The following is a 22788-nucleotide window of genomic DNA, read 5'->3' as shown; positions in this document are numbered from 1 at the left end:
TCAGCATTGCATATACAGTATGATTAACAGATCTGCACAATTAGCTGTTTTTCAGCACCTAGGGTTTAAAGAAATCAAATTGTGGTAAATTCCAAAATTGATTGGTTCAGTTTAGAATTGGTAGTTGGATTCTCTCAGTTGCTAAAATGCCTTGAATAAAATATCATTTTAAAATGTTATAATGTATAGCTCTTAATTAGGAGAGAAATACTTTAGTGTGCAGCAGTCATTTTAATAACAGAACACAACAAAAACCTTAGATATCCACTTTATGTAAATTGAGTCATCACCAACTTCTCGGTTGTAGCTCTGCTTCCTTACCTTCGACTCAGGCTCCCACTCACCTTCATCCATAAATGCAATGCACAGTTTTGCCCCTTTTCTGCAGGAACTTGCCTATTACTATGACCAAGTACACTCATCTCAAACAGCCATCCTTTCCAACCCACTTTTCCAACAGTTAATGACTTCAGACAGTTTCTTTTTCTTTTCCATCACTTTTCAAACAGTTAATGATTTGCTGCTGGTTCCTACAGTATATCAATTCCTTGATGAGCTACAGTAAGCTGAGCACCACATGTTTCTCAGGGAATCCCAGTTGGCACCTTTAAATCTTGAGCTTTGGACCTTCTCCTAAACTTCTGATCCTCTGAAGTCATGGATTAAATCTAAATAATACCCACTTAAGCACACCTTGTTCCATAATTAAGCAATTTGCTTTGGTCATGCAGGGGTCTCATTTGTTCCCCTTCTGCACTCTTACACACTGTTCTCCAGAGCAGAGAGTCACCACCCTTTGTCTCCCTGTTCAATTTAGAAATGTGACCAAGCTTTCGTTGAATCTTTCATTTCTCTCTTATGCATTCAACATGCTAACTGCATCCTCATTCATATTCTATCTTTAGTTTTTGTAATTTAAGAATTCTGAATCAGCGATGTGGTCTGTCACAACCTAAGGGTTGTGAATGCACTGTGCTGTCATTCTTCTCAGCTGAGAAAGTTACTGTACCTCAATAAAGCTAACTTTTGAGATCACTATTCCAAAGTAAATTATGTAATCTTTCAGAAAATGTGTCAGTGCTTACTGGTTTGCTTGTTTTCTTTAAAAAAATATTGATTTATGACACATCAAATTGTTAATTGAAGTGTCAACATTTATAATCAATATTTATATTTTAAGTAGGATTTCAGGTAAAATTGATTCTCTTTGAAGACTTGTGAAGACTAGTAAAACAAATGATGTCACACAGCAATGTAACATTGAAACATTGGCACAATTGGAAGAAATGCATAAAACCAAAAATAATAAAAGGAAAATATATACTTTTAATGTACCTAGTATTGTTTATTTCTACCATTGCTTTGTCTTTTATTTATAAATGTGTTGATATAAACTTTATTTATTTACTGTATTTTAGAGGTATGCTGAATTAGGAATGTCTCCTCCCTCAGTTCAAGGGTTACTACAAAGGTAGGAAAATGAAGTCTATTTCTCTTACTAGGTGGAACAATTTACAAAGTTGTCATTAAATCCAGGGAACTAGCATACTAGAGCAACTTTTGCTGGGCTTGGATTACAAACTGAAATATATGAGAGAGCAGTAAATTGTTTTGATCATTTGGCTTCAAAAAAGCATTGTTATTTTTTATGCTTCACTCACAGAAAGTATTAGGAATGACCATTGTCATGACTAACAAATCATTAGTGTGATCCACAAAATGGGTCTGCTACCTGCAGTTCCCTTTTTATTGTAACAAAAATTATTGAAATACTTTAAAGATTTTGCTTGGAAAAACAGTATGTTTTAATTAAAAAATGATGTGTGCTCCTGGTGGAGTAATGTTGAACCATTCTCTTTTCAGTCTGTTCTCTTTTCACAAGATATAGAGTGATATCAATAATAATGTATACAGTTCTTGATAAAAGTTAAAATACATTAACTCTTTAGAATTTTCTTTACAACCATTTTTATAATTGTCAGTAAGTTTTGTTTTTGCATTAAATTCTTCTGCTGCATTTGTGCATTTTATAATTCAGCATACTGTATATATTTTTCAAGGGGAACCTTTTTCCAAAGTGTCTGGTTTATTTGAATGGAATTTGAGTGCTTTATGATTGATAAGTGCTTTATTGTTAGGTGTTATAAAAATGTTCATGTTATATTTAAACCTGTATAATTAAGTTTGAGAAGTAAATATAAAAAAGCAAATCGTAGTGCTTTTACCATGATTAGTGTTTATAGAATTACCTTTGGGGAGGGTGTGAAGGTTGCCTCAGCAGTGACGGGTTTGTTTTTCCACCATGACACTTTCCAGTAGTAAATGACTTCATATGATATACATCACTGAATCCAGTCTAATGCTGCATTGTGGTCATATTTACAGCTCATATCTTATAGCTCATTTTATGTGCTATAAATACAATTAAAAAGGATATAAAAGAACACATTAAATTCCCAGACTCTGTCAGCAACGCACTATTAATTAATGTCTGACTTAAATTGGTACATCCTTACTCAGTGCACAAACGTACTGTGAAAGCAGTTTTGCACAATCTTACTTTCTTCAATTCCACAATTAATTGTTGCAATCTATAATTTTTTCAAATAGTTGAATTTATGTATAATGACCTCATTTTGTTTGATGTGTTTCACCAGGCAGGGTCTTGGTTCAGGCTACCTGCAGCCTGGAGAACCTGGGCGGTCTGAGCCACCCCAGACAGAGGGACTGTACTCTGGTAGAGGAGTCTACAGTGAGGAGCTGCCCTCGTCTGCAAGGCCTCGTCCTGTCGGAGGAACTACAGGTATCTGTCACACCTTTGTAGAAGAAAAATGACAACTTAATTGGGTCCTAAAGGTCACATGCCTACTTTTCATCCCAAACTAGATTAAAATTTTGAAGTAATACATACAGATGCTGCCATTCAAAATGCGCGGGCGATACCGCATTATTTTCCAGTGCGCTGTACGTAGTCCCCGCGAGTTACCGGTAAATACCGCTAGTTACCGTAAATTCTCCTATAATACCGCAAGCAAAATAATAGTATCCAGAATTTCTGCAAGGTGGAGCTAATAAAGCTCAAGCTCAAGCTTTCAGGAAGCTTTCTGGAGGTCTGGCTTTTTTTCTGGAAAACCATAACTCTGGTCTTGTCCAGATTGACTGTCAGCGCTCAGGTCTGACAGTGCTGCTCCAGAAAGCTTCCTGAAATCGTCGGATTATGAACAAATAAAAGCATCTTATTAAAAACACGTTTGCGTTTGTTTGGGAGCTATATTACTGTATGTATTTTTCATATGTAAGATATAATGATGTGTTCCCGCTTACACATCGCACAACTTTAAAAGCTAGAAAAACAGGTTTCGATTCACATTATCTGGTGTGAAGCCTTGTTTTGTCAAAGGACAGCACGAAAAAAAACAGACATTGTGTGGTACAGCACGGAGCTCAGTCAATTCAAACAAGTTCAGTTTTAAAAAAACTGCAACAGACATAAAAACTCCCTTGCTTTAAACAGAGCGTTTCATAATTGCCAACTACGAAATTTATTTAAACTGCGACACTTATCATTCAACCAGAGCTTGAAATATCACAAGGATCCTCTAGAGCACAGCAAAGACTGTATTAAAAGTATACTAGTGACAAACTAGTATACTTTAGATATTTTTTTCTGAACCGGGGAAAATCTGATCATGTTTCTCTATAACGATAATAAAAACATTATTTTACATATCACCTTTATGTGATATCACCTTAAGGACAGCACATACAAGGGTTAATTGCACAATGGACCGCGCAAAGAAATTTAACATAGTCTTCTTTGGGTGTGAGGGTAGGAGTGGATCGCAGCAGGCATAATCGGCAAATTAGGAAAACAAAGAACAGGACAGGCGAGACATTTATCCAGAGAGCGAGTGATTAGAAAAAGGAACAGCTGTTACGCCAAGGTTTTACGCTCTCTCTCTGCTGAATGAATAAAAGCATTTTATTAAAAACGCGTTTGCGTTTGTCTGGGTATTTACTTTGTAATCTGTGGTTTACATCTACTGTATTGCTTTGAGATGCCACTTTTAAAGGTGATATGTAAAATAAAGTTTTTTATTATTGTTATAGAGAAACATGATCAGATTTTCCCTGGTCCAGAAAAAAGACTATTAAAATCTGTAATCTTTCCACTTGTATGTCATCGGAAAATACAAGAAGTTTCTGCTTTGTGTAAGGATGGTATCAAAAAGTAATCTAAGTGGTGAGAAAGCTGTGCTCCCCAAAGCGCTTTACAGGATAAAAACAATAACAGCAATAGTGGCTGGGCAAACGATTTTTTTAAAGTAATACAAAATGAGATATAATGATGTGTTCCGGCTAAGACATTAACGAGTACAACCCCCCTCTCTGCGGGAGTGCTGGCTGTGACGAATTAAACCAGTTTCACAGGTATTTTCAAAGTAGAAGGGGGCGAGATTTCCAGCTTAATTTTCGTGTTAAATAATTTTTTAAAATTAAAATTCATTCTATACAGCAATCGCATATTTGGGTACCGTTTCATAAAACTTTCATGCTTAAAATGTTTAGGGAGAAATGGAAGACTGATAATGGAATGGAATGGAATGAATGATAAGTGTCGCAGTTTAAATAATTTTCGTAGTTAGAAATTATGAAACGCTCTGTTAAAAGCAAGAGAGTTTTTATGTCCGTTGCAGTAGAAGAAAATGCCTGACAAAGTAGGGCTTGGACAGATTCCAAGTGCATTTTTGCAATTTACTTTGCATTGTCCAATGTGCTGCTGTAATACAGTTTAAAATACAGTAAGTCTAAACTGTATCAGCTTTATTTATGGGTTGCAATTTAGAAAAAGTCAAAAACCGCACTCAAAATGCAATTTAGAGCTTTCTGGCAAGAGGAGACACCCAAATTAATAATGTAACATGCCACTGTTTGTGCATGAACAAAGTTATACTGCAATTTTCCTTAGATACGCGATTAAAAAAAAAAATTTTTTGAATCCCTGGCGGAACACATTCCATAAGAATCAGCGCTTTTATATATCGCCTTTAAACACATATATTTAAACAGGCGTTTACGATTTAAATCAAAACGCGATTCAAGTCAATATAAATGTTTATTTTGTAACGCATAGGTGACTATTCATTGTTATTAAAAATACTTAAATTCGATCATGTTGTGATATTTAGAAATATAAATTTGTTTGGTGCGAGTGAGGTTTTATTTAATCTCTGACCAAGGGAAACGTTTCATTTTTTCAAAGAAATGTTTGTTAAAAAAAAAGTCATAGTTCCAGTGGGATTCGATCACAGACCGTGTGACATGGGAGTCAGGAACCTAACGGCGCGGTCACATGCAGAGTGCTGAAAAAGCACTACAGAAACATTATCGACAGACAATGTACAGCGTGTACTATTCTTGTGTTGCGGTACATGAATATAATTATATCGTTATTAATTTCTTTAGATACGCGATTCCATATTATATTCCCTTTTAATCAAATTCTAAAAGTATGCTTGTTGACTCCGGTATCTCTTTAGTTAAAGACTTCGATGCTTAAAATGTTTTGGGAGAAATGGAATACTGGTGTGTATTTTTTCTTTAAAGTACCAAGACCAGCCAGATACTGTATGTTTATGTTCCAAAATTAATATCGTTTATGGCCTTCACACGTGTTACAGTATGCTCCTATTCTTTTTATGCTCAGCTACTAAGATTTCCCTTCAGTGGTAAAATTCCATATGAATATTCAATACTACAATGGGCACAGTAAAAACGTTTACAGTAAATCTTTCTACGACAGACCAACGGACCACAAGTGCCCCTGTCGGTCAACCAATCACGTACCGCGGTACCGCGCGTCATCTTGCATCAAAATGCGCGATGCCGTAGCCAATTACCTCCGGTACGTGTCTGTACCGCGCACTTTGAATGGCTGCATCTGTAGTAGCCCTTGTGTCCACTCAAGTATTAGCAAGTGCTGTATCGTAGTATGTAGGCTGCGTATTTGACACATAAATTAATTTTATTAAAATAGAAAATATGAAAACCCGTCCCAATTTTTCAGTGCACACAACAAATTTCCAGGGTCATCTGGCGCACCACCTGGGGGCGCTGTGGTACGTATACCATAGTTTGATAACCACGGCTGTAGACTACAGTATATTCATATTTTGTTCTCTGATATGTTTGGAACTTTTGCTCTAATTTTGTCATAACCCAAAGCAGAAGGTATACATTTTCTTTTACGTCTTGAGCTGACCTTGCTTTGTTGTATAATATAATTGATTTTGAAATGTTTGTTTAGGTGCTCAACTTCATCACCTGACTCAGGTGGGTCTGTCGAGCCGGATCAGTGCGTACCCTGGGGTAGGGAGAGCAGCTCCGAGCTCATCCGGCAGCTCAGGTTGGACTCCTTATCGTTCTGATGAAGAGTATGCAAGAGCTGGACATAACAGGGATGCTGTAAGTTGCAAGCTATATTTCTCAACCTTTTCCATCCTACAGCGCACCTACTGTACATTAAATAAATTGCAACAAGCCACTCAGCCCCACAAACACATCACTGGTTCAAGCACAGTTATTTAGTATTTAATCTGAGTTTACCTTGAATTGCTTAGCTGCCTTATCCTGGCAAAAATCACTGATAGTTTAAAGTACATCAAACCTGAAAAACGTAATTCACAGTGGCAGTAGGACTGAGATTCGACTGCCCTAAATCAACCAGAATGTGTTCAACTGAATTTCATCAAACTGAATTTTAAATCTGCATTCCATTCTTCAGCAAGTTAATCTTGAGCCAATATTGAAATATTATTTTTACTTTCCACCGCAGGTAGACTCAGAATGATCATTGATCCAGTAAAAATCTTCAGTATGAACTAAACAAAAATTAAATAAAACTTCTCTTTCGGTCTTTTCAAATGCTGAGAAATAACATTGGTCTGGATCTGCTGAATAAGGCAGGGAAAACATTATATTGTGCCTTTTGCTATATGTTCCGAGATCTGAAAATCTAAACCCAGCAATTTTTAAGTGCTGGAAAGAAGAGTTTTGTTTTCTCCTTGTATTTTCCTGTTCATATTGGAAAAATATCTGCCAGGTAAGCAAGCTTTACACACCATTCTACATTACTATTTCTTTACTTTTTTTTTACTTTTTTCTTTGCCCTCTCCAGCTTTTTAACTGTGCTTTTTCATACCGTTCTTCACCTTCCATATTCTTCACACCCCTTCTTACTCTCATAGCTCTGACAATTCCCACACAGATGTCCTGCTTTTATATGATAGCAGACTCAGTGATCACACTATTCAAATAACACCAATAGACCTGCATTACACATGGTTAGTCCACTAAACCTAAGCCCTTTCAGTTTTGTATACTCACTGCTCTCGTTGTTTTGCAGATCATACTGTACTGTTAAAGCATCTGAATTTAAACTAGAATCATAGTGCTGGTGGGGAGCAGAACCAATTTGTCTTGTATAATCCAGGATCTCCATTTTTTCAGATTTTATTTGGATGTTTTTATGTCAAATATCAATTACTTGTAAGAAACGATGATTTGTTTAAATTTTAATTACTTGTTAACTTTCATTTCCTGCCTCCGCTGATCTTTACAGATTTTTTTACAACAAAAGTATCAATATCAATATCTAACGTCTAGCTGCTTATCTGATGAATACTATTTTAGAGTTTAAAAAAATAATTATTTAGATTTTTGGGGGATATTCCTAGTTGTCTGTGGCATGAGTTGGCCAAAGGAAAAACTGTCTTCTCCCTCAATCTTTTTGCTTCTTTTTATTATATTGACATTTTTTCTCTGTCCTTTTTCGTATACAGTAACAGGTCATAAAGTGGTATCCAGGACACTCTCTTCATTCATTTCTTCCAGGTTCTGCCCCTACTCCTGTGTATCCTCACTGGTTAACACCACACTTCATCACTTTACCATTTCACCACTTAAATAAACACCCTCAATCCAGCATCCCTTAAGAAATATTCTGTCTTAAATTCTATGGTCTTTATGGTTGAATGTAGCATTTAATTGGATCTGATGTTGCCTTGATGCTTGATAACATGTCATGAGCAGGCAGAGGAGAATCCTTATGCGAGAGAGGTTGACAAAGATGTAAAGTGTACTTGTAAGCAAAAGATGTGTAGAATCCCTAAACTCCCACTTAAATGAAAAAGTGAACATTAAATATTTTTTTACTGTGTGTCAATCTTAGGTCCTGGGGTTCCCTGAATACACCTCGTCCTCAGTGTTCCAGATGCCCAGGACATCTCTGAGGGAGCCCTCTGCACCTCCTGCCCACCTGCAGCACAATACTTTGGAGTCCTCTGGGACTGGATACCCCTCCGCTCCACCGGAGGAGTCCCCTCCCAGCCATTCCTCAGCCTCCCTCATCAAAGCAATCCGGGAGGAGCTCATGCGGCTCTCGCAGAAACAGTCAGCTGTGCAAAGCTTTCACAGCTGAAACTTGTTCACATCCCCACAGTAGCCTCACTAGCCTCACTTTCCCTGACCAAAACACAAAGAAACCACCTGCTTCCCATGGAAGTTTGCCCACCCAAAAACAGAACCCCTCCATTCAACATTTCTTAAAATTTTGTCTGGCAGTATTTGAAGCAGAGAATTATAAAAATAGTAAGGGAAAGAGGCTGAAGACCCTTGAGTTTAACGAAATGGCATTCCCTTAGTCCTTTCAAAATGGTAATTTTGGTACAGGTATTCATGTCCCTTTATGGACACCTCTGGGTTACAGGGTGTTCGCAGAATCTGCTGAACTTTGATCTGCTGAAATTCATCCTTTAATGAATCTGCTCTTTAAAGTGTGAAACAGTCTTTTCTGCCCTGCTCCTCATGCCAGGACCTGCCAATGCCTGGCTATGCTGGATTCCTGTGGATTCATTATTCAGTTGTTTGGTCTTAAACAGCGTAGCTCAGTAGACATTGCTTTAGCAAAATCATTTTTTACATCACAAACATCACTTTACAGCAAGACATTTTCCTAACTTGTACAACTCACCAACTGGACCTTATGTTTAATTTGTTTTTCTTCATTATAAAATTCAATTGGATTACTATTTTCGTTGAAGTGCTTCCTACTATATCTTTTATCTTCCTAACTTCTTCTGGTGCTAAATTCAAGCTTTATATGTCCCATTCTGAACAGCACATTGCCTTTTGTTGTAACTGAGTGGGTACTGTCCTAAAGTACACAGGTACCAAGGGTTAGTGAGCCTTGATGTGAATAAATAAAAAGATAAAATATCATGATAAGACTGTATTAAACATACTCAAACTCCTTGTGTTCTCTGCCACGGAGGGGTCTCTTATAGGTGTCTAACACAATGTCAACCAACACAAACCTCCAGTCTTTGCACAGTATAATTTACAGCACAACAGGCATTATTCATTATTCAGGTAAATGAAATGGTAAAAAAAACAAGGGTCAACTGTCTTTCCTCAAAATCAGAAGTGTGCTGATGCCATATTTAAAAAGATTACAATGTACATACTGTGCCTGGAGGTAAAATAGGTTCTATTGCCATTATGTTTTTGTTGCTTGTTTTTTATAATCTGACATTTCAGGTGTTTTTCTTTAGATACCATTAATACATTTAACACTGTGCACCTTCTTACAAAGGTGACTAACTTTCTTTCATGACGCCTTCATTCTGAAGTAAGAAATTTGGAAATTTCATTTAATTATGAAACCAGATTTCTATATCTTAAAATCCATTCGCTTAACTTTTCATTTAGCAGTTTGTCTAAAGAGTAACATTTGTATATTAGAAATTTTGAAACTAACTTCTACAGTATCTGGAATGTTTAAATGTTTTTCAGTGGCCATTGGTTTTGAGACCTTCTAGCTAGAAAGACACAGCCGACCTCTCATGTCACCTCACTAAAAGAAACCAATGACATGCTGTACTGTGCTCTAAATCAAAGCCATCCTCTGTCTGACATGTAGCCTGAAGCATCAACTTCAGTGAGGTTGTACAGTACATGGTAGCCTTGCACTGCAGACAAATGTGGAAGAAGAGACACAAGGCACTGCAGTTTATTTCAGTAGATTCCAGCTTTTCAGTCCAGTTAGTAAAACAGGGAAGGATATTATTTTATCTGCAACACAACTGGACAAAAGGACAGTGCAGAACTTCAGTCTCACCACTATAATATCAGTATTACAGATTCATCTTTAATCTTTAACGAGGAAATGCAGTGTTGTTACTTACGTATTTCAGGGTAACAAAGTAAGTTTGTTTCCCAATTTTCTGTTTAAGTCTCAAAGGTGGTTCTGTAACAATCTGTGAAAGGCATGGAACACTGAAATTATATCACTTTATTTGCTATCGCAGTTGTATTGCAACATATTGTTTAATGTATTGTTGCTAAGTATTGTTTAAATACTGGACTGAGACTGTAAATAACAGATTCATATTTTAATTCTGTAATATGGACTTCTGTATATTATGTGAATGAAAGACAATAGGTACAGTAACAGTATAATGGTAAGCCACTATTAGTGCAGAAAGAGCTGTGGTATTTTCATCATTGGTAACTGTAACAATAAAATAATAAGGGTTTCCTGGATTTTTGTAAAAGGTTATGTTATCACTTCTCAGATATACTCACAGTATGTCTGAAAAAAGTCAGAAATCCCTTTTTGTTTGGGATAAGGAACCTTGAGTCACTAGAATTGCAAGAGGAAAGATTCTAAATTTCCTCTTGATGTCTTTATTTTCCAGTTCTCGTTTTGTTTTTCAAACTTGTCCTGCTGTACTTCTTCTTTTCCACTATTTGTGTCCCACAAGAATGAGATCTTTAATTTGGAATAACACCACACATTTCTTACAAAGTACTCAGTGGTCCCCATTTATATAAATACTGTATGTGGGACAAGTATGCATTATGGGCTGGGTGATGTTGTATCTGTATAAAATGAATGATCAGGTCCTGGTTCAGTTAAAATAAAGTTCTGGTAGGGCAGCTCAGTACCAGCTCAGTGGGAATTGAATCTATTGTAATAGAGCACACACTTCATTACATGTTAAAATGAAGATACTGTACAGTATATAAGGAAATTATTTTGGGTCTAAACCCTACAGTTTGGGTTTATTATTTTATTTTTTGTGTTAATTGTTCTGTAATTGCACCCAACTAAAAGAACCACACAATGTGTTACAATCCCTTAAATCATTTTCAGATCCATCTAGTATTGTATCTTTAATCCGTCATCTGTTCCTGAAAATAATCTTCTTTTGTCATGATATTGGTTTAATCAAAGGGCTCAGACTGCACCTGGACTTTCTTCTGACTCTGAACTGGTTTGAAAACCTAGAATCTTTGTCTGCATCCACAAGTAAATTTCAAAGAGTAAAGTTCAAAGAGCAGAAATGAAGTCGTGCTCCGAGACCTGAAACTTGTAATGTTGGATTTATTACATACTGTACAGTGTAAGTACAGCAGTCAAGGTTTTGAATGCTGTTAGTACAATATTGTTCATAAAAACAAATTTATTTTTTTTAAATGTAGCTATTAAAATGTATTTAGTTCTTGTGCTGGTGTGTTATCACATAGTCAGTGACCGCCCAGAGTTTTTAATATCCTTAGAAGTTGACTTAAACCTGGTTGGTTTTCCCTATATTTCTTAATAGATGGCATTAATTTTGTTTGTGCATCTATCCCTACAGTATTTAAATTATGATTATAGTTAAACTGAAGTCACATCAATTGGTTCACTGACTTCATACGTGTGATTATGCTGGTGGTATATTCCAGATTTTTCCTTTTAAGATTTTCTTATTAAAATAGTCACTTCTTAAACTATTACTGGGTTGGCTTTCAAGACTTTCATTGCTGTGTTTGGAATGTTTTTTAATTACTAAAAATATGTAGATGTTAAACAGTAGATTATTTGTAAAAATGTTAAATAAAATATTGCATTAAATCCCATGTAGATCATGCACCTGTAATTCACTAATGTTACTTTTGAGTGTGCTGTGGCATCTTGATAATTTGATAAACATGTCTTTATTTCTTAAATTTTAAATCTGATTGGATTGTTCTTTAAAATTCTTTGTATGATAATGGTTCACACGGTAGTTGAAAATAAGCTTGATAACTTTAGTCTTCATTACTTAGGAGGTACTGTAGAATAAATTGCACAAGATTTAAAGATACAATTAGATATCTACCATGCATTTGATGAGATTCCTTAGCCCAATATGTGCCTTATAATTTTACCACACCTGTCTATGAATATTTATGTATTTTTTGGATTTTCATAACAATGATGTAACAGATTTTCACGGCCTTCAATTAATGAAAAACACCTAAAATATATACTTGAAAGTTCAGATATTAATTTGTTCTAACAATAGATTAATTATAACACAGTATGGTGCATTGTCATTCATACCTGTTTACACACCTGGCAGTCATTTTACCACCTTATGAATTATATGTTGCTTTGATTTTCCTAAAGTATATGTACGGTACATTTTTCCTATATGTTTGTGTTTCTTGTTTTGTGAAAGAAAAGAAAGTTGGCCGGTCCAGCTAACAGTTTGTTTAATGAACTGCATGTTTCTTGACATTGTGCATGTCTATAATAAATACTAAGAGTATTAAAAAGAAACCAGGCTTTGTTATATAACAGAAGACCGAATCCTCCTTAGTTTTAAAAGTGTCCTCTTTCATTTATACTTTCTGTAAAATACGGCAAAAAATCTTTGTATTTAAATTCACAAGATAGTATATTAAGTATAATCAATTCTTCTTTCTTTCTGTTTTCAAATCATCCTTTATTTTTTTATTCTTAGGAGTTATATCATAATCATGCAGCACATTGGGGTTTGTTGTTTTCTGTTGACTTTGTAGTTTTCTCTTCTTTACTAGGGGACTAAGCACTGATATTCTCTAACCAGTTCATATGGAACTTGCTGGAGGCCTCAGTGTCAGTCTTCTCATTTCTAGGATGATGCCCACTGATCCCTTCCTCACTGGAGCCGTAATAAAATCTATATTTTGTTGTCCTCAGGTCATGTCCAAAGCACTTGATCTACATGTATATCCAAAACTGTGCTTATTAAATTAGCAAGATTACATGTTTTGACTAAACGTTTTACTTGCCATTGTCACTCATTGTCAATGGATAAATTATATCTCCGTCACTTTAATGCTGTATGTGAGGACATACCTGTATAATTCAAACTCCTCTCCACAACACAAACAAATGCCTGGTCTATCTTGCACAGGGTAACAGTATTATCCACCTCTGCAAAATGACATGGTTACTTTTAAAGGCTAAACCATGACCATTTGTGTACACCATCATACACAAAATCACAACACATCAGAGAGAAAACAAGTGGCATGGCTCCTCTCTAGGCCAGGTAAGAACAGCAATATTTGTTTCAAACCCTGATTTTGTAACCTAGGAGAATACCTTCTGAGACCTAGAGACCTGAGACCTGGCTTCAGGGATCTAAGGAGGTCTGCATATACAGTAATATAATAGTGGTTTTCTTTCATCTTAAAATGTATAATCTTGCACATGAAACCAAGGTCCTGACTCCCCAAGGTGCTAACCCTGTTGTCCTGACCAAATTTCCCCTGGTCTTTACAAATCATGGACTCGTTATACTCCCCATCTATGAATTGGCTTCATTACTCTGGTCTCCCCACTCATAGCTGATGTGTGGTGAGCGTACTGCTTTGTCTTTGTCTGCTGTCGCATCATCCAGGTGAGTGATACACACTGGTGGTGGAGAGGAGTCCTCAAAAAGAGCTGTGAGTGGAGTGTCCAGAAAAGCTCTCTTTAAGTGTAAGATTATTATTGTTATTGTTATTGTTATTAATGATGTTGGTGTTGTTATTAATACTAATCATTTGTGCACTACTTTTTCAGTAATGGAGTCATTTAGTGCTTATGCAAAAGTCAGCCTCACTCATGTGTATTACAGTCAGTCATGAATGATTAACTCATCACTGATGCTGTGACTGGCCACTTGAAAAGGGCTTGTAGGTGCAGCATGCATCTACTAGAGGCTTCCTAGGAGGTGGCTAATGTTCCACCTGTGTCTGTGTTTTATATAATAACATTATTTGTCAGGCGGGAAGAATTACTGAGGGATATATTACAAAATGAAATACTTGTGTGGATTTTGGTATTTTACAGAGAAGGGAAAAACCATGGTGTTACGACCCCAAGTGTCTAGGGGTAAAGGGGTGTAACATTTAGGATAATTCTTTTGGAAGCAGGGGGATTCTGGTGAGGGACTAGGAAGCGTGATAACAAGGGTAAGGAACTAGAGAGGAAAGAAAATAACAAACAAAAATGGAGCTGGCTAGGACAGTGAGGGAAAGCTAATCTGACTACAAAAGAAAACCCGAAACACACGGTCTTCGGCGTCTTCAACACCCTAGCTTACCTGCACTGACTACCCAAAACCATACAAGACAAATGGCACTCACCTGTACTAAACTAGTGTACTAATACAAAGTCAACTAAGTGTGTAAAGTGTACCCAACAACCTAAACTAACCTTATATACAAAAGTTCACACAAAAACACAAATGAACCAGGAAAACAAATAAGGGAAAACAAGAGTAATCAACAGGAGCAGGGTACAAAAGAACACAAAAGATGAACATGTAACACTGGGGCAAGGTAATGGCAAAACAAGGATGAACACACAAACAAACGAAAGTACCAAGAAACTAACAAAAAAACAACAAAACAACAAAGCCGAAGCTATACGAAAATAAACACACACAAAGCAAAACAAACCAACAAACGAAGCCGAAGCAATAACCAGGAGCGAAGCAATAACCAAAACCGAACGGGACCAAAGTCAAACGAAAGGCCCCCTCTTCATGAAAGCCTCCATGTTAAATAGTGAAAAAGATGTGTTCTGATTGGCTGAGAGCTAATTAATGATGACATCATACTGAAACAGTGGAGTGATGGTGGGCCAATGGGGAAGGGAGAACAATCAAGGGTCAGCAGTGTGGAACATAGGAAAAACACACACAGAACACACACTGGGACGTAACACATGGTCTCTGATCTCATGAGCACAAACCCAGATAGCAGTGTGCACAGAGCTGTGGAAGTGTCTCAAAGATGCATGCAGAGGTCTTGAAAAATGCTCACCCATGTCTAAAGAAAGGCTGGCAGTTGAGCATCTGGATCTGAATCTTTATTTCAAGAGTGCCACTGAGTGCAGAAGGATATAAGGAGTGGAATAGCTGGTCTGCTTATTGTAGATGCAAAGAATCCTCTAAGTGGACCAGGATGTGTGCTTATACTGGCAGAACAGAACTGAGATTCTAGGGATATAGACATAGATTGACCTATAAACCAGATGTTATTTTCAAGAACTGCTGCCATCCTTCTTGTTCCCTCTTGTCATCACCCATGAACAACTGGTACTTGGGTACTTCACCTTTTTCACTAAGGATTTACTATAGTAAAGCTATTGTTCCTACTGTACCTCACCTGGAGAGAGCAATCAAACATTTTTTAGGACAAAACGTCAGATTTGGAGGTGCTCTCAACAACAACCACTTTACAGTAGGAAATCCATGTGTACAGTATGTGTTGAATATTAATCATCATTTGCAAAGATCTGTTGGGGACCCCTAAGTCCCCAAAACTGATACTCTGTATGCATCAGCTGCACCTTGATATTAAAATGAGTCTATGAAAAACATGTGAAAATCATGTATAGGACTTAAAATAATAAACACTCTTGATAGAGAATGCAAAGAAAAAAGACGGAAGAAAGGGGTTTAATTTTACTCATCCATGTTAGATTCCACATTTTTCCTTCTGAATCTGATGTTCAGATAATGGAGTGTTCCTCTCTGGCACTCTCGCATAGACTTTTCAAAGGAAGCTAAGTGTGACCCCTTTCTTATGGAACCTCAGCTAACTCTCTGGTCCCATTTCTCATAGATGGGGACTACTACTCTTGTTTGTCAGTGCAGAGATTTGTCCAGTGCTTTTGAGGTCTCAAGGTAAATCTGTGCCACCCCTGTTGTCTCATCACTACTCAAGCATTAGATACCACTAACAACCACCATTGTCACAGCCACCAGCAGATCAGGTTTATTGAGATGCCTTCTGTAAGAAGAATGTGTCCACTGGTTGAGTTCCTGAAAGTGCTCCTTCTGTCTGTCAACTACTTCATCAGTAGTTGAGTATTTTTCTACCTTTGCTGAGATGTCTAGGCAACATCCCACCGAATCTATTGAAATCTTATATTTTCAATGTTTTTAAATCTTTCCACACACCATCAATAACCAGGCATTTAGACATTACATGTCTATCTAACTCAGATGCAGCTTTATATGATAAATAAAACCACTTACAAACTCTGTATGAAAAACTACATACACATATTTTATAATAATCAAAGCATACATCATACTGCATTAAAACTGGAATCAAGTACTACATCATAATATAGACACCATATTATTGCAATAATCTCATAATTTGTAATTTATCTGACTTTTATTTAAGTTATGTATAATGTTTTGTAAACATCTTATTTACTTTGATATTAAGTCAGACATTTTTATGTAAACAGTAATGTGCTTAAGAAAGATATATTTTAAATATTTTTTAATTAGAAGTATACAAATGATACAAACAGTGTACAGTGTATATTACACATAGATAGGATGTTATTATTTGATTTTGATTTACTTATATTTCCCAACTACATATTCTCTTAATTTAGAATGTAATTGTTTCATTTCTTAATCATGTATTATGGAACCTCTTAAACTTTACCAGAATTTTTAAACCAATGCTCCCTGGTGTGCTGACCAAGGACTCTATGCTGTAGGAGGTGCCATTGTTTCGATGAAATATTAAATCAGGTTTGTGAACCACTGATCTAGAGAGTAATTTTCCAGAAAGTTAAAAAATAAAACACAGTGGAAAACAGAATGAAGATGACATTCCACGCAAGTATAAGGCAGTTATAAAATGGGAAGGGATGTAATTCAGCTGCCAGGTATTGCTTTAAATGTTACATTGTTTAACAGTTTCCCATAATTTCCCCTGCCAGAATTATTTTTAGGAACTTATTTTTTCAGGCTTCTGTGGTCTTGGCATGTGCTTCCATTCCCATTGTGCTAAGTCTCTTGACTGCAAGTAGGATGAGTGTGAAGAACAAAAGACTCCAACCTATTGCTGCCGCTATCCAGCCCTGTGCATCCACCGCGATTCGCGGGCAGCACAGTTCCGCCATGCTGCAGAGCTTCAGAGAGTCAGGACCTGCACACAGGATAAGACTTTTACCAAACGGCTGCAGTTTTACATTGTTTTTTTTGTGTTGGTGGGTTGAGGGTTGTCTTGTTCCTTCTTAAACTGCTTCTGTTGTGAAATGTCTTTTATATTTGGGTATTGGTTACAACTTATTTCATATTTTAAAAGTTGTTTTGTGATTAATTTCATGTGATACTTTGCCAAAAAAAAGATTGTTTGCCATGCTTTCTAAATAGTTCAGGTGGGCAGCTGCATCAGCATGCGTAGGCTGCAAAGGAACAAGTAATAGGTTTATTCCATGCTTAAAAGAAGAAGAAAGAAAACACAACGTTTCGGGCGTGGAGCCTTCTTCAGATGTGAAGAGTGTTTGCTCACACCTGAAGAAGGCTCCACGGCCGAAACGTTCTTTTCTTTCTTCTTTTTTTCAGCATGGCATAAACCTATTACTCGTTCCTTTGCATGCTTTCTAAATGCTGTGCATTTGCCAAAATCGCATCAGAAAAAGTTTAGATGAGACACAGACAGATCTCCACAGTACACAGCTCTAAATAATAAGTACTGGAAGGAAATCCACTCTTTTCAAAGGCAGCCATTTATAGTGGGATTGGTCTCAGTGAAGTGCTAATGTTAAGGCAATGGAAGATCTTTTCTGCCCTATTTTCAGAAGCCTTTCAGAATTCTTGTTATTATAGTATCATACCACAGGAGAAAATTGTTTTAAACATTATTCCTAAAGCTATACTACTGTTGTCACTTACCCAGACACTGGTCTGCAAATGTATTACTCTTGTTGTGGTGTGTAGAGCTGGAATCTATACTCCCAGATGCTACAATAAAGCAGAATTTCAGGTAAATGTAAAATTATTTACATGATATAAAGGGGTTACGTTTTACTTTGATTTCAAAATTGTCTCTAAATAACAGCAGTGTGTGTTGGTGGAATCAACAAAATCACAACATAATGCAGAATATGTTTGGCTCAGATAGGATTTTATTGCTTGAGTGAATCACATTACTTGGTTGTTATAGTGAATTTAAATATCTTTTATGGTATCTGTAAACAGCAGATGCTGTAGGGAGCACTAGGAATTCTCCTGATGACTCTCCTACTCTTTTTGTTCTTCCCTCTTACTGTAACCTCAGAACCTGTCAATAGAGCTGAAGTCAGGAGTACTGAGACTGCTGAGTTCCCTACAGCTCATTATGCCTGTTGTTTGACTTTGTTGATTCAAATACAGTAAGTTAAGTTTAGGGTCATTATTAGGCTGAAACTAAACACTTTGATGTACAGTGCCTTCCCACGATGTAAGTTAACAATTCAGAAACACAGTATATTGTAACTTTACATATTGTACATATTGTCATTTTCTTAAAACAATAAATTACAATTTTACTTCATTATTTGTCTCTCTGTACTGTATATTGTATATATGTTTAAATTTATAATGCATTTTTACAATTTAGACATTTTTGATCATCTTTAGTATAACACACAATCTGAAGTCGCCAAAGTAAACTTTGAGTTAGTTTTGCAATTAGGTTTATAAAAAATATTATTTTAATATCTGCATCTGAGTTTAGATATTTTGGGATTATACTTGACTCATATCTGCATTTTGAAGTACATTCAAAACTATTGAAAATAATATCTTCATAAGATCTTTACATATTAAAACAGGGCCAAGACAAAATCTATCTGTCTAATACTAATAAAAGTTTTAATTTAACCAAGACAAGGGTAAAAACGGCATCTAACACTCTTCTACTGACATTGATGCACAGGCTAATGCTGGTCTGTTCTGGACAGAGTTGCAAGGGGAAGACAGGTTCTTCCTGTATAAAGTTCTCAACCTGAGGAACTACTTGCCCTCCTCCCTTATAGATAATACTGTACATCTGTCAGCATCTTTAGGATTAGGGTAAAGGCACATGTTCATGGTCTACACATTATACTTTTAATTTGTTTTGTAAAGTGCTCTGTGCTTTGATACCCTGGTATCTATACATTTGATACATGGTATATATATATACAGTAAATAATTAAAGGCCCTGTGTTAATCTGGCCTTGTCAAAGATCAAGACTGTCAACAGATCTACAGTATAACACCTTCTTTCTATTTACTTTTACAGTACTGTAATTAAATAATTAAGTTTTATATCTATATATACAGTATATAGTTTTATATTTACAGTAGCAGTATGTGCCTTAACTTGTTAATGAAGAACAGTGGCACTTTCTAAAAAAAGAAATGAAAGAATCACATCACTCACCTACAACTGGACAGATCAGTCCGCAAAGGACATACATTATGTACATGACAGTAGCTACCATTCCAATTATCTTCATATGGCTGTACTGGTACAGTCTGGTGCAGTCTACAGCAGATTGAACCTTGCTTCAACAGCTGTGTTAGTTCTTACCCTATTTGGGGTTGTATCATTAAAGATAACATTCTGACAATAGCTCCTCCCACAGAGCTACTGTAGCTCAACAAAGCCCTAGACTATCCAACCAATAGGACAGACATGCAAAATGTTCCCAAAGGGCATAAACTACTTTACACATCACAGAAATAACTAGACTCTCACTAAGCTAAATCATCTTATATGAAGACTTTGCTTTATGGTCTTTTCAGTTACTGTTGATTGAAATAATGATGTATACAGTATCTGTGCTAATATATCAAGATGAAACACACTTAAACATAAGGGTGACCTACTGTACCATACTGTACTTAAAAGGGAGCATTTTCATCATTACAAGTTTTATGATCATTAAAAGATCACATTAGTAATAGCTTCACTAATAGATGCTTTTGGAAAACAGAGGTATTTACCTTTTGGAAGAAATTTAGAACTATATTTAAAAAAGTAGGATGGTAATCAAGGGTTAGGATATGTTTGAATAGGTAGCCGTGTCACCATGTGAACAGGTTAAGGTTTATGTGACAAAGGCTCAGTACTCACAGTGCTCACACCTGAAGAAGGCTCCACAACTGAAATGTTGTCTCTTTTCTTTTCCTTTCACCACCAAATAAAGAGCTAACTTATGGTTAATACAATATAGTATATGGCAAAGTGAATGCAAATATTTGATGTTTTTCATGCAGTGGCAGTTACTCAGAAAAATGAATAATGTATTAAATACAAGCAAATAGTATTTTTACTGTATACAAAAAGCTGGCTTGCTATTTTAGTAAGTTTACAACACAAACAATTTGGGTAAGCCAACCACAAGATGTTGCATTTTTTTAAAGAAGCTGAGCAGGTATAATCAAGGCACAGATGGGCATTGTTGGTCTTTGTCTAACACAGAAAATAGCTAGCTTATGAATATAGCTAAGTCTCCAATCTATACATTACCTTTGCAAATTTTGCTTAAAAAATACAAAATCCTTTGCTGCAAGGTGTTCATTTCAGAGTGGACAGGGGACTAAGGTAAGACCTGAGCTTGCGGATTTAATTTAATTGAATTCAACTTTGAAAATTACAGAAAATTAATATTAAGCTTTATCAATATAGTGCAATTTGCTAGCTACAGTAGCTCAGGGGTATTTAGAAAATTACCTGTTACATTAATCAACATTAAAAGATTGACAGTATCTGTTTACATATTCTTTCAGGGGTTGTAATATAAGACATAATACAGCAAGTGTGCATTAAATGAAAGCCTATGTTTGCAATAACATGTTTAAATGTTATTTTGTCATGATGCGTTATGGTTACTATCTATTGCAAGCTTCTTGTTCCATAAATATTTTTTGTGCACCCTTACCAAAAATGCTTTTGATTCTGATGAGTATTTTTCTCAAACTATTTGATTAGATTGCAATTAAAGAGTAGATGTAAACTTGTACGAGTAAACCTTTTCTATTAGGGTTTGAGACAGAATAAAGTAGTGATTAGGGCTCTCAATATCAGAGGAAACTCTACACTAAAAATGTTTGGATTGATTTACCTGGTTAAATAAAGTTTAATACAGGAGATTTGATTGTTGTTTTATTTTATATCTTCTTCCTGGGCAACAACACTCATTTTTTCCCAATCTTATGATTGTCATTTGAATACTGTAATAATATTCAGTAATAAAATCTTAAAATGTTTTAAATGAATGGATCTTTTATTCATTTATTTTTATTTTTATTAACTCACTGACTCATTTAGACCTCTGAAGAACAGAATGTAATATTTGCAGTGTTTCATCATTCAGAGCTACAGCAGAAGTGAAAGTGTGAACTACAGCAGATAATCTTTTTGATTATTTACTGTAAATGAAAACTAAGAAAGAAGGACAAGAAAAAAAAACCTTTGAATAGAACAGAAAACTATTGTACAGTTTTTGCAAAACATACAATATTTATTGAATTACCCACTCAGTGGTGATATCTGAACACCTACTAATATCTGAACACAATTTGCTTTGGTCAGACTTGCACACATTTTACACAATGTTGTAGTACACATTGTACACAACGTTGTAGTCTTAGACAAGTAAAATTCGAGTATTTTTTAATCTAGTTCTGAAAACCCAATTGTAAAAATGTAGCTTTGTGACAGCAAAGAAACAAGTGAAAGGTTTATTCCATGCTAAAAAAAGAGAACAAAGGAAACAATGTTTTGGCTGTGGAGCCTTCTTCAGGTGTTGCACCCAGAAGAAGGTTCCACAGCCGAAATGTTGTTTCCTTTCTTCTCTTTTAAGCATGGAATAAACCTTTCACTTGTTCCTTCGCAGCCTGCGCATGCTGACACAGCTACCTGCTTGAGCTGCTTTGTGACAGTAGCCGAATATTTCATGTATTTTATTAAATACTTGTTCAGATTCACATTTTATGCAATAGCCAGTGAAAACTGGGACATTATTAATGCAGTGAAAAGCAGTTGTTCAAATGAAATACATTTATATGTACTGCTTCTGTTTCATTTCTGATTTAAATACACAAATTCAAGATAATACACGGCCAGCAGCCATGTCACCCTGCAACTCACAACTGGCAACCCACTGAAGCTAAGCAGGTGTGAGCCTGGTCAGTACCTGGATGGGAGACCTCCTGGGAAAAACTAAGGTTGCTGCTGGAAGAGGTGTTAGTGGGGCCAGCAGGGGGCGCTCACCCTGTGGTCCACGTGGGTCCTAATGCCCCAGTATAGTGATGGGGACACTATACTGTAAATAGGTGCCGTCCTTCGGATGAGACGTAAAACCGAGGTCCTGACTCTCTGTGGTCATTAAAAATCCCAGGGCGTTTCTCGAAAAGAGTAGGGGTGTAACCCCGGCGTCCTGGCCAAATTTCCCATTGGCCTTAACCAATCATGGCCTCCTAATAATCCCCATCTATGAATTGGCTTAATTACTCTCTGCTCTCCTCCCCACTAATAGCTGATGTGTGGTGAGCGTTCTGGCGCACTATGGCTGCCGTCGCATCATCCAGGTGGATGCTGCACATTGGTGGTGGTGGTGGTGGAGGGGAGACCCCATTACCTGTAAAGCGCTTTGAG

The 22788-nt window shown here is 36.3% G+C and overlaps 2 protein-coding genes and 1 long non-coding RNA gene across 5 annotated transcripts in view; 2 read left to right on the top strand and 1 right to left on the bottom strand.

The window, feature by feature from the left end:
- The window catches only part of LOC148654553 (UPF0606 protein KIAA1549-like), a 141941-nt gene extending 129292 nt beyond the window's left edge, over nt 1-12649 (top strand). The window contains exons 17-20 of the mRNA XM_088646926.1: nt 1419-1471; nt 2658-2803; nt 6308-6465; nt 8231-12649. Coding sequence (XP_088503052.1) covers nt 1419-1471; nt 2658-2803; nt 6308-6465; nt 8231-8479 — 606 coding nt within the window. The 3' untranslated portion in view covers nt 8480-12649. The remainder of the gene's footprint in view (nt 1-1418; nt 1472-2657; nt 2804-6307; nt 6466-8230) is intronic.
- A 3859-nt stretch (nt 12650-16508) lies between these two features.
- On the bottom strand, nt 16509-19732 carry LOC148654552 (uncharacterized). The gene is made up of 3 exons (XR_015941488.1): nt 19567-19732; nt 18054-18122; nt 16509-17304 (listed from the first exon to the last, which is right to left on the bottom strand). It is a non-coding gene; the product is annotated as an uncharacterized LOC148654552 (long non-coding RNA).
- An 823-nt stretch (nt 19733-20555) lies between these two features.
- Nucleotides 20556-22788, top strand: part of LOC148654551 (V-type proton ATPase 116 kDa subunit a 4-like) — a 35024-nt gene continuing 32791 nt past the window's right edge. For all 3 annotated transcript variants that reach the window (XM_088646924.1, XM_088646925.1, XM_088646923.1), the window contains exon 1: nt 20556-20733. The gene's annotated coding sequence lies outside the window, so the exon portion shown is untranslated. The remainder of the gene's footprint in view (nt 20734-22788) is intronic.

This window comes from Lepisosteus platostomus, chromosome 9 (genome assembly GCF_059453375.1).
Source record: "Lepisosteus platostomus isolate fLepPlt1 chromosome 9, fLepPlt1.hap1, whole genome shotgun sequence".
In the NCBI taxonomy this organism is placed as follows: domain Eukaryota; kingdom Metazoa; phylum Chordata; class Actinopteri; order Semionotiformes; family Lepisosteidae; genus Lepisosteus; species Lepisosteus platostomus.
This window is presented reverse-complemented; position numbering and strand designations above follow the sequence as displayed.